Source organism: Cuculus canorus, chromosome 2, assembly GCF_017976375.1.
Source record: "Cuculus canorus isolate bCucCan1 chromosome 2, bCucCan1.pri, whole genome shotgun sequence".
Classification (NCBI taxonomy): domain Eukaryota; kingdom Metazoa; phylum Chordata; class Aves; order Cuculiformes; family Cuculidae; genus Cuculus; species Cuculus canorus.
This window is the reverse complement of record NC_071402.1, coordinates 50,071,643-50,084,288: the sequence shown is the minus strand read 5'-3', so window position 1 is coordinate 50,084,288 and position 12,646 is coordinate 50,071,643. Positions and strand designations below refer to the sequence as shown.

Here is a 12,646-nt window from a genome sequence, read left to right as displayed (position 1 = left end):
GAAAATAAATATTCTACAGAAGATCTGTATTTAACTAATTCTGATCTATTAATTACTTTCACACTATGAAAAGCCATAATGAAGAGATGCATATCGCTGTTTACTTAAAAGATCATATTACATTAAAAAAAACCCTAGAAGTGTTTTAGTTACAAAAATAGTCCTATTTGGGTATGAAATGGAGTATGATTGGGTTTTGCAGGCATTTTGTGATACTACTTCTTTTCTTGAGACTCTTTTTCATTGTATCCCGAAAACTAAATATTTCCAGACGTGTAGGAGAAATAACATGCTAAAGCGTGAAAACATTTTTGTCTTTCAGAAAGAATACTGTTTTAGATTTTCCTCATATTGAGGTTATTCGAAAGAAAGAAGAAAGAAGAAAATTGCTTGGCCATACTTGTAAGGAATGTGAAATAGTAAGTAAGACTTTAAAAATTGGTCAGTCTTTCATTCTTCTAACTCTGCTAGTATCTAAGCTCTAAAGTGCTGTTGAATTTATGAGTCTGGTTACATCATCATCAATACCTACAGCAGCAGAGAAGTCAGTGTTTACCGAAGCTGGTTTACCAAATTTTGGGTTGGATTGGTTTGTTTGTAACTGTAGTAGCTGCATATAACTGAAAGTCTTATTTTTTGTGTGTATTTCTGTATGAGAATAGAAACTTCTCACATCATGCTTCCAGTAGAATTTTTATTAATAAAAAATAAATTAGCCAGTCAAAGAATGATTGCAGGTTTCTAAACTTTAGCTCAAAAGCTCTGGAATTAAGTAAGTTCTATGTTCTGCTTTACCTACATATAGAAATACCTTGATTTGGAGTTTTTTTTTCCTTGTTTTTTGGGGTATCTGCACTTTCAGACAATTGCAGCAGCATAGATGCCCATGTGTGTATACATGCAAATGTATGTAAAAAAGTTAACATTAGCAGGTTAAAAAGTATGAAAGTTTAGATTTCATGTTACACTTTTTTCCTGCTTCTCAAATTACTGAACTGCTTTCAGATACTTGGTATAGAGATAAAATACTGAATTAGTTATGTGGGTAATAAAGACATATTTAATTTAGTCATTAATAGACTTCCAGGCTGCTATTAATTAGGCAGTTGTGTTATACATTCTTACTCACCAGCAGTTTGGATTAATGACTGAATAAGGATGGGTTCTCTGGCATGTTTCACTTAATTTCCACACCTAGATAAACCACTGTTTTTATAGATTCTCCTGCTATTCATGTTGTAGTCAAGTCTTGTTTACTTAGCTGAAGAAATATATTAGAGTATATTTTTAACAAAAACATGCTTCTGAAAAATAGCTTTGGTAAAACTCATTAAATGATGAAGTTTTACAGTATAAATGTCACTTTCAAAAATGCATTTGATTTAAAGAGTTTGAAAGAAAATGAGATGTTGGGAAAAAAAAAATAACAAACTCCCTCAAAATACCAAACTTTCATTCTATTTCTTGGCCCAAGAGACATGTGTGAAATGTTTTAATTTCCTGTCTCTGTAAGGTATAGATCTTCCTCTCTCAGCAGATCCAGTTTGCATTACTTTCTGGCAAGTTAGTGTGGTGACTATAGTGACTGGAAACATTTACAGCTCCAATTTTACAATATTAGGTTTCTACATTAAACTTTATAAAAGTTTGGGTTTGGGGTTTGGTGTTTTTTGAGTCTATGCCATTCAAGGTGAATGTCTTGTAGTGTGTGGAATGCTTGACTGTGTCATTGCACCATAACAAAACTAGCTTTGAATGGAACGCCTGTGGAAAAAGGGAGTATTAGACAAAGCATAAATGATGCTTTAAAAGTCTTGGCTTACTTTTTAGTCATGCAAGTTTGAAAAGTCTCCGGAGTCTAAGGAAATACTTAGGGAGTGGGTAAAAATCAGTAAATTGTTTCTAGTGACGTGCTGCATGCAGTATGAGAGTGGGGAGAGTGTATCTGTCATTCTGAGAAGATACGAGAGACTTAACTTCTGCACATGCCATAACAGACTGATAACAAACTCCTTTATAAGTCCTTATCTTAAAACGTTATGGAAGCATCTCCTTCACTTTGCAGGGCCGAACACTTGATAAGAAATCTTGTTTTGGTTTGTTATGATGTGATCAGAGAAAGATTGTATGCAGGAGTTACTGGTAGCTTGTAGAAGTAATGGGTTTTTAGTATGATTATTAAGCCTAACTATGCTTTAGATAAGTAAGAGAATCAGTCAAATGGTTTTTATATATATTTAGATTATAGAAATGACTCTGTTAGTAACTTTGTGCTAATTTCTTTTCATTACATACTGAGCTTGATTATTCGTTGGTCTTTGTTTTCTGTTCCTAGAAAACTCTACTGCATTTTTCATTTTCATCCATAAATATTCCTTATCAGTCATAAACATTAATTTAAAAAAAAAAAAGAAAGCAGCACACTGTGAACTTTCAGTAGGCCGATCTCTAAAATTCCAGGCTATTTAAAGGATAAACATAAGGTGCACTGCTAATTATCCCTGAATAAGACTTGGCTATTAATCTATTTGGTTTACACAGATGCTGTAGAATTCTCGCAGTCAATTTTGTTGACTTAACACCATGTCATTTCTTATTTTTTGTCAGTGAAAACTGATATGTACTAGATGATAGTTACTTGTTCCTCTTCTTTCATTAGTCTCTGGATCTTTAACTGAGCCACACAGACTTTTTTTTCCGGCCAAGTTTCATTTTCAGAGCTATGATTACAATCATAAGTATTTATCTCTCAATTTTTTGGAAGAGTATTTTTATGCCTATTTTATACTTTGTCTGCCATGCAGTAGGAAGGAAGGAATTTATTGGTGTGCTTCATGATTCCAATAAGTAGGCGTTCTGAAATCCTACCAGTATGTGGAGACAGGAAGTACTCTGTTGATTGAGATATTCCGTTCCTTTCTTGAATACCCCAGTCTTCCGAGCTGATTGAATGAGGTTTTAAACTTTAGTTTGCCTATTTGAATTGTCATACTGTAATTTCGGTACAACTGTTCTACCACTTTTATGACCATCGGGTTTCTTGTGCAATCCATAGTGATGACTGTTGGCTTGCCACTTGAATCAAACAGTGCATTTGCTTTGAAAATATTTTGGTAGTCTACAATATCTAAGTGCCAGATTGCTGTTTTTAAGAGTTGCTAACAAGAATCACAAACTAAAACACTAGAAAACTGCAATGAAAAAAAAACCCTTATCTTTCTGTGATGCTACTCATGGGAACACCGAGGAAAAATCTTTGAGAGTGTCCATATGCTTGTGGCAGCCTCCAGTACAGTTGACAAGGTTGAAAGAGTAGCCAGCCAATTTACTGTATACTCTGGAGAATGCCCACCTGGCAGATAGTTTCACGTTTTTTCACTTTTCTATTTTATTTGTAAATGTGAGGTGAAACTTCGTTTATTACAAAATTCCCATCTATTCCAACACCTGTGCTACTTAGCTTTGTAAACTCAGTCATTAGAACTGTTTACATGAGTAATTGTACACATGCCTATAACTTGTACCTGTGGTATGTTAAAAGTTATAAAGCTAACAAACTGGCCATCATAAGGTTATACTTAATCTGTAAACTCAGTAAGCTTTTAGGATAATGGCCAGATGTTTGTCATTTGGATAACAAATCTCTACTCTTGGCTATCCTCCCCATTATTTTTTAGATAACGTTGTTAATAAAAAGTGATTGACAGTGCATTGTGTAAAACAGTTGCTTTACATGTATAAATTTGTTAACTTGGATTATTTTTTTCCCCCCCTAACATTCAGTATTATGCCGACATTCCAGAAGAAGAGAGAGAAAAGAAACTAGCTTCCTGTTCGAGACACAGATTTCGCTACATTCCTCCAAATACTCCTGAAAATTTCTGGGAGGTTGGATTTCCTTCCACTCAAACTTGTGTGGAAAGAGGTTTGTGCAAAAAAGGCTTACAAATCACTTTTAAAAGCTGATTTTTTTAGGTTTTTTTCTATAATGGTTCCATGAAATTATCTCTCGTTCACCCAGTCTTGTTGAGTTCTGTTTGCTTATCAGCAGCCAGTACTGTCTTTTTTTAGCAGCTTCTGTACTATCCAAGATAAGTGAATACAAGGAAACTTTCTTAAAACCTAGATAGAGAAGGCAGAAATAATTGGGATTTTCATAGAACTTAATTAAAACCTACAATATCTTTGAATCAAAGCAAGAATTGGGTCAATGTTTTCAAAGACTGAGAGATTGTACTTAGTGAGGACTGTTAATATCCTTTGTATCTTTAGAGCTCCATAATACCACATGACAATGGAAATGTTGAAGGTATGGTGAGATTAAATTGTTTTAAATACTTCTACGCTGCTTGTTAGAGATAATCAAGCTGATTGGTTGGGGGAGTGACTCATCTTCACAGTGAATATTTTGCTTTCCTAAATAATTCTTCTAATCCTAGAGTATAAAAATGAGTTTTTACTAACAATATTAAAGCATGGTGAGTTTGTACTGTACTATATGTACATTTCTTCAGTGAAACCCTAAGTTAAGGAGCCCTGTATGAACTCTTTGAGTTACTTGTATCTTTTTTTATGCATATATTATTAGCTGTGAAGCATTAATCTTCATTTATTTTTATTTCATGACAGTTTAAAGTCAGGCATAGGTAAATGTAGCCAGAGATGTGTGTGTGTTCTTGTGTGATAGGGTTGCGGTATCATCCTTAATCTTTAGAACAAGGAGCCTTGGTTTACAAGGACTTACATAACTACTGTAGTGCAAATTATACTGCTTAAGCAAGATATGCTGAGTCGAGTTCATTTAAATTTAAAGCTGTATTTCCAAGAAATATGTGTGTCTCAAACACTGTGTTCAGAACTTTAAGTCTGCTCCCAGTCGTGGGGGACAAATGTCACACTTGCTCTTGAAGCTATAGTCAAGTTCCACCTTCTTAAATATCTGCTGCAAAGGGATATTTGTAGGCCATTAAGTTTCCTGGGGCTTGGCTAGGCTTCAGGATAATGGTTCTTTTTTTTTCCATCAATTTGTCTCTGGTATCACATAAGGGAAAGTGAATCCCTCAGTCCTGCACCTAAGGAATACTGCTGAATCGCCACCTCAAAAAGGTGGTGATTTAACTACTCAAAAGTAGTAGTCTTTTTCCTCTCTTATAGAGCCCTTGGGCCTGGCTGAGCCTAATCCATTCGTGTATCTTAAGTAATGAGAAGTTCTCACCACTCTAGAACCATATTTGATCATTATCTTTAAAGATTAACATATCTAATCCTTCCTCTTCCAACCTGCTTGCCTCTTACATTTTCCAGCTCATGAGAAAGCTGGTCTAAACTAGATATGTCCATTTATAACTTAAGGTGATCAAGATACCCTGTTAGGGAGGTTGTTACTACCCATTTGGAATCTGCTTGCAATCTTGTTAAAATTAGCTTCTTGGCTATTTCCTTGTTCTGCTAGAGTAAGAGGTCTTCAGCTGTTATAATAGTCCTCAACAGCGTATCAGAAGCAGACCTTAGATGAGCTCTTTCTTAGTAAAAAGTCATATTATACAAGAGTGCATCAAGAGCACTAAGATGTCAGAGAGAGTTCCCATGATGAGCAATTGCAGCTGTCCCTCAGAGTAGTGAGGTACAAAGGATGTATTTTCTACTTCTTATTGGAATCTTGAACCCTTTGTGATTTGTGTTGGTTTATTCTTTTTAAATAACTGAGTTGCATGGAAAGCGTTTTCCGGCTACGAAGTAGGAATCTACCACTTTCACTTCAGTGGATGTTAGTGCTGATAAACAGTAAGGGTTTGACAAAAACCAGGTATTAGAACAGATTTGTATAAGATGTCTGCTTACTATCAGCGTTAGCTAAGTTGAGCATATTACAGACATTTTCTATACACTTCCCTCTTATCAGAGAGCTTTCAAGGTGTGTTTGATCTACAGGTTCATGTTTGGCTTTTTCCAGAGGGACAAGTCTTTAATAATGAAAGCCCTCAAAACAGAAGGATACTATTTAGTTATGGCACCCTGGGATCTCTAATTTTTGTCAAACAAGAAACAGTTGCCATAAAAGGAGAAAAAAAACCCCAAACCTAAGTTATTTTTTGAGGGTAAACAAAAATTTAAGCTAAGGTTATGCCTGTTTTTATGTTGCATTTCTCACCTTGGATTTGTTCTTATTCTTTTAAGGATATATTAAAGAAGATCTCGCTCCCTGTCAACGTCCAAAAAGACGGCAACCATATGCTGTAATGTTCTCACCAAAAGCCAAAGAGCAGAAGACATAAAGGGTGGGGAAGTAAGGCACATCAACTTGAAGAGATCTTTCCTGTCCTTAGATATTTATAGTTAATATAAACTTGAAATAAAGAAACTGTGTTTTCCACGATGATAGATAAATCATTAAATATGTAAATTTTATAAAACTTGTTTGAAAATCTGATATACAAGGAAACAAAACTATTTTTGTTTCACATTTTGTTAATACATTTTGTATTAATTTTTGCACCTGTCCGACAATGAGTCTCCCATTTTTTTCTTTGAAGTCAACACCTAAAATTCCAGCAAATCCTGGACTTTGTGTCAGTGAGTCATAGCTCTGAAGTCACTGAAATCAGTCATTCTTGCAAGGTCTAAATGCCTGTCAATGGGAACCAAAATGCAGATTTTGTAGGATGTTTTTATTTTGCACTGGATTTTTTTTATATATTCTTTCTCTTTTGGCAAAAATGGTTATATCTACTTTGTAATAAAGCTGTATTAAATATGAAAGGTATCTACTGTTAATAGTTTGGAGGTATAAAACCCATTTAGTCTAAGTGTCTTTCTTAAATTTTTGTATTAAATGTATAGCACCACATTTTTCTCAAGATTTAAGTTAGAATATTCAACATTTTTTTCGCTAATTTAGATTTATTTGTATATCTGTGTCTCCTTAATAAGGAGGTAAGCATTGTTATTTCTGAATTTGGAAGACAGCTGTGCTCAGGAGTTCTAGGTGAGAGCCACTGCTGTCCACTAGATTATGAAGGATTCTCCAGAGGTGTTTTACATTAATTCCTCGTTGCAGGGGATATAGTTTCATACTTGTGTTTGGACAGTAGAAGCATACATTATCACAGAGGCAGAGTAATGCTTTTTCATATAGGCAGGCTAAAGATCAGTATAAGATGCTTAAGTATAAAATAGCATTCTAGAATAGAAGGCAGTGTTCAGACAGTGGACAATCAGAATTGGGTTCAAGCAGTGAGATTGCTCTTTAAAAAGAGATCATAAAGCAAGCTACTGTTTAAAAGCCTTAAACCAAAGTAAAAGAACAAAGTACAGATATTTTATTTATATGGAGAGAGTAAAAAAGAAGTGTTTGTACTTTCTATTTTTGTTTTTTATATATATGTTTGTGTGTGTGCGTGTATAAAAGGTATGCATTTAAAAACTTGGTGGAAAGGACCAATTAATTCCAGGCATAGTTATTTAGGAGTGTCAGTAGGCTCTGCTGGGGGAGAGGTTATGACATTCTCCGAAAAAGAAAAGTAAAAAGAAAATTGATTATTTTAACTGTAACAGTAAGTAACAAAATCCTCTTAGGCTGAAATCACAGGCCTTGCAGAAAAATAGAAGATGATGTGTCACTAGGCACTGTCCCCATCCTACCTGCTGAGCTGATTGATTTGTTGTAGCATTTCACAGGGATATATCCTAAGGAGTAGTGAAAGCATACAGCCAAATAACAATGAAAATCTTTAGTAATTTGCATATATATTAACACATGCTGACAATAAATCGCTGCATACTGTAAAAGTTCAAAGAATCCATGCCAAGGTAAGTAGTTTCCTGAAAATTAGAAAATATCAAAGAAAATTAACAGGTGCTGCCGAAAAGGTGGAATTCTTGCAGTTATCTTGAAAATTGTTTTAAAACAACTATTACATGCTCCAAATAAATATGTATCAATGAAAAAAGTTTTGACAAAGAAAAGGTGGTAGGAGGCTGCTTTTACTTAGGAAGAGCCTTTACAAAGTAGAAGTTACATCCACAAAAAGAAAAGCAGAGGCACGTTGTCACTCATGAAATGTAAAATTTGCTCTAAAGCAGGCTATATGAAAAAGTTTATCTTAAAGAATTAATGATAAATCCTACTTTTAAGAACTATCAGAGTAAACTTCACAGTAAGTTGGCAGAGTAAATGACCAAACTATAATGGGAACATTTAAAGGTAAGGTGGAAAAAGCTGGGATTTTTTGCACTGATGTTCATTTTCGAAATGCTAAAGAACCTTCCTTTGCAGGGAGGGTGGAAAATGCAGAAAATGTCAAGAAAATGTGCCAGCAAGCTAGTTGGACTGGGGGCTGCTTCCCTGGATTCGAAAATGAGAAGAAACTGCCAGCTCCCGACTGTAGCATGGATCTTGTCATTTAGAGCAGTTTTGATGGTCAGGGAGTACAAAGTGACAATTCTGCCATCAGGTTTTTAAAAGTCTTCAAGGTTAGTGGAGATGCAGCCTGATCGGTTTTATGGAGTATTGGAAACAGTGGGATAATTGGTAAAAGCATAGTGTACAAGATTTGCAGACCTCTGGATAAATACAATGTGTGAAGAATCGATGCTTTTTAAAGGCAAGTTATCCTGTTTGTCTCTAGAAAGAAAGTGTGGTACAGCTGACAACTCATAGTAGAACCAACCTGTCATAATATAAACATAGATTTGGTCATAGATTATGCCTGCTTAAAGGTATCTCTAATCACCACATCAGAAGAGAATTACTGTGGGATTCTCCTAAGGCCTGTTACATTCAGCCCATTTATAAGTGTTTTGAGAAAGGGTGGAGGGCAAAGTAGAAAGTTGATTAAATTATTAACTGTGCAGGTAGAACTAGAATATAGAACAGGACGGAATCTGCAGAGCTGAAGGTAAGATTTAGTCTGAAAAGGAGACGCAGGAGAAGGGGTACGATAGATGCCAATTAAGTCATGAAGTGTGGAAACTAAATAGGAGGTGTTGCTCACTAAGGGGCAGCAGGCAGCAGGTTTAGTTACAAGCAGAAAGGAGCATCTTCCTACCTAACATAACTGAACCGTGGATTATGCAAGGAACTGCTGCAGGATGTTACGGACACAAAAAGCTTGTGCAGGCTAAAAAGAATATAAAGTAGAAGTCATTTAAGATGAGTTAAATATAGTAACACTGCCCCAGGAGTTTTTTTCAATTAGCCTACAGGAGGCTAAGTTCTTGGTATGTAAGAGCTAAGAATGTACTACAATTGAGTATTTTAGTAATACACACTTCTTTTCTTTGAATGGCAGTTAGTGTCGGTGAGGATAGTACTGCTCCACTAGAGGACAGCAGGGAACTGGTTTTGTGTGTAAAACACTGTAAGAAGTGCCCTTTATTACTCTTTAGTTAGCCATTTTTTTAAGACTTGATTTACCTTTAAAAATTTAGATTTCTTGTCTAATTCATCCAACGCCAGAAAAAATATTTCACTTTTGAAAACCAAACTTAAGCTTGACAAGTAAGAGATCAATTTAAAAAAAAAAAAAATCTAAAAACCAGAACAGAAAGAGAACAGCTGAGATAGGAATTTCTCTTACCATAGCCTAAAGAAATGCCAGAAGCCTGAGCAGCTTTTATGTAATTTATGGGTATAAACTGGAGAGGGGCAGATTTAAGCTACACATTAGGAAGAATTTCTTCACTATGAAACAGGTGAGGCACTGGCACAGGTTGCCCAGGGAAGCTGTGGATGCCCAATCCCTGGAGGTGTTCAAGGCCAGGTTGGATGGGGCTTTGAGCAGCCCGGTCTGGTGGGAGGTGTCCCTGCCCATGGCGGGGGGGGGGTTGGAACTGGATGATCTTTAAGGTCCCTTCCAACCCAAACTGTTCTATGATTCTAATTCTGTCTGTGACTATGTCTCGGGATTCAGATGTATTTATATGCTGCCTCTTCTTATTTTATTAAAAAAATGAAAACTGAGGGTAATTAATGCTATATTTTTTTTTAACGAGGCTGTAGATATCTCATGTTACCACATTATCCATGACTGGGAGAATTTGACTTCACGATCACATGGCAGCCTCATCCCACTTCTCTACAGATACAGAAATATCTACAAACCCATCCATTTGACTTCATCAAAGATGAATCCCACCAGAATGGCTTGAAGTGGTTTCTGAAAGTCAGCTTTTCTTAACTTGGATCCAAGGGTCCCAACAGAGCTGCTTCTTGAGTACCGGGGCATAGAGTGTTGCCCACGTATTCCTAGTGGTTCTTAGCATATATTCAAGTTTGGGATATTGAGACGCTGGCATAGGCCAAATGGTGGTGCAGCGTTCAAGTCAGTGGCCTGCTGTCATTCTCAAAAATGTAAAGATGGCAAGTTGACAGCTTTGGCATGTCCAGAGTGCACTCTGTCCAACTCGCAGACGGATCTTGGTCCAAAAAGCAAGCCTTTGATCATAAACCATTTCTTGGGCTGCTTAGAGAACAGAAGTGAGACAGATTGTTGTTAAAATGTCCACAGGCTAGCTGCGCTTCCTGCACTGCCTGCATGGCCAACTTGGTCATTAGTTGCTATTAATTAGTTGTGCATTTGAACTTTGCCTTTCTTGTGCAGAAAGAATGAATGGTTTGTCCCTAATGAAGCAGGAAGAAGGGAATGTCTGCTGATTAATGGAAACTCCTGTCAAAAAAAACAACCCCCAAGAATACAAGAAAACAAAGTTACAGGCGAGGGAAAAGAATGGTGAGGTGCTACTTGTTGATACCCTGTAATGCATCAGTGGACTCTTCTTTTTAGACATTGGCCTGGTTGACCCCAATCTCCCCCAAAAAAGGCTTTACTGCACATAAATACATCATTTGTGAAAAATCTGGAAGAAAGAACTAATTATACCTTCTCTTGCATGTTTTAGTGTAGAGAGACTGCTCAGTCTGAAAGGATCATATAATAGTTTGGGTGGAAAGGACCTTAAAGATCACCCAGTTCCAACCCCCCTGCCATGGGCAGGGACACCTCCCACTAAATCAGGCTGCCCAAGGCCCCATGCAACCTGTCCTTGAATACCTCCAGGGATGGGGCATCCACAACTTCCCTGGGCAACCTGTGCCAGTGCCTCACCACTCTCATTGCGAAGAAATTCTTCCTTATGTCTAGTCTAAATCTGCCCCTCTCCAGTTTATACCCATTCCCCCTTGTCCTATCACCACAAGCCTGTATGACTAGTCCCTCTCCAGCTTTGTGTAGGCAAGAAACTCTTTGCTTTGTTTATGCACAGAGTGAGCATTAGATTTCCAGCAGTGCTCTCTGTGTACGAGCTACGGAGAAGAAGAAGCAAAACAATACAGAAACAAGCCTATAGTTTGACTCAGTAGAAGATGGCCCGAGCTTGCTCCATGCCCATGTAGAACACTATTATTGGGTAAAAACTGAAATGTAAACCATTTTCCTCAGAATTCCTCTTGCTTCTTTAGTCTGTGCTTTGCATGCAGTTTTAGAGGACAATTTGCATTCTCATCTATCAGCACATGGGAAAATTATGTGCTGTAGATGATAAAAACAGTGTTGTCTTCTGTGGATTGTTTTACAGGTTACAAAGTGGTCGGTCAGCACAGGTTGGGTCTCTGTGTCTTAGAGCAAGGATGTGCTGTAAAAATACACAGTGCATTTTGACCAAGTTTGAAATCATGAGTGCTGTAAATACAGATAAATCTTTTCTCCCCTTGATGGTCGTAGTAACATGAGATTTTTATTGAGTTACCATTGTGTATTCTGCTTCCCACTCTTTTTAATCTGCTTCTCTTTAAAATACTTTCAGGGTACCCATGCAGCTAGACATTTGGCATCCTGGGCACAGTGCTTGAGGTGCAAACACCATCACAGCAGAGCCACGTGGACTTCCAGGTGGCTGGGAGGAGGTAGTGTATCATGTTGACCATGACCAGAGGCATTGGGAGTCTCCAGACAGGGACAGTGGCGTCTGCCTCACACACTTGGGAATGGTGGGAGATAACCCTGCCCAGCAAGAACTTTGAGAAGGACGTTTGAAGATTGCTTGCCCTTGAGTGGCATTTGTGTTAATTCCAGCTGCAGCCATGAACAAGGCTAATCAGAGTCTCATTTATAGCCAAGGATCCTTTTTAGTATCTTGTTAGGAAGATTAGTTGGAGCTTAAGGTCAACACAGGAGAAAAGGGTTTTTTATTACAGGCGAGAAAGCTGATTTAAGCTAAAAGCATGTATTTATTGGGAAGGCATCCTCAAACTAGAATATGTAACCAGATCAGAACACTAACACTTGGCACACGCTTTCTACACTGATAAGTGGTTATGCCTGGAACTAGCCAATGCACAAGCACAGTTTTAAATACAACCTGGTGACACGTGAATATTCAGGCAAGAAAAGTGAGGAAAATATCCCCAGGAATAATGGTAGGAAGAGTCCCATGTCTACCTCTGTTGAACCCATTTCTTCTCTGAAGTTACCACTTCTGTGAGGTAATGACACTTACTAATACCTTTCAACTACTGTACCTGAATAAATATAATTTTAGCCACAGTTTGGAAATACAGAAGGTCTCCCTTCTTTTACTTTCTTATTTCTGAATAGTTTACATAAACATCCTTGATTTTCTTACCTAGGACTTTCAAATTCAGAGTAGA

General features: G+C 37.0%; 1 protein-coding gene across 3 annotated transcripts in view; it reads left to right on the top strand.

The window, feature by feature from the left end:
* Positions 1-9,728, top strand: part of RBBP8 (RB binding protein 8, endonuclease) — a 46,860-nt gene extending 37,132 nt beyond the window's left edge. For all 3 annotated transcript variants that reach the window (XM_054057100.1, XM_054057102.1, XM_054057101.1), the window contains exons 17-19: positions 323-419; positions 3,784-3,925; positions 6,178-9,728. In XM_054057100.1, the coding sequence (XP_053913075.1) occupies positions 323-419; positions 3,784-3,925; positions 6,178-6,275 (337 nt within the window). In that variant the 3' untranslated portion in view covers positions 6,276-9,728. The remainder of the gene's footprint in view (positions 1-322; positions 420-3,783; positions 3,926-6,177) is intronic.
* Positions 9,729-12,646: the final 2,918 nt, after the last annotated feature.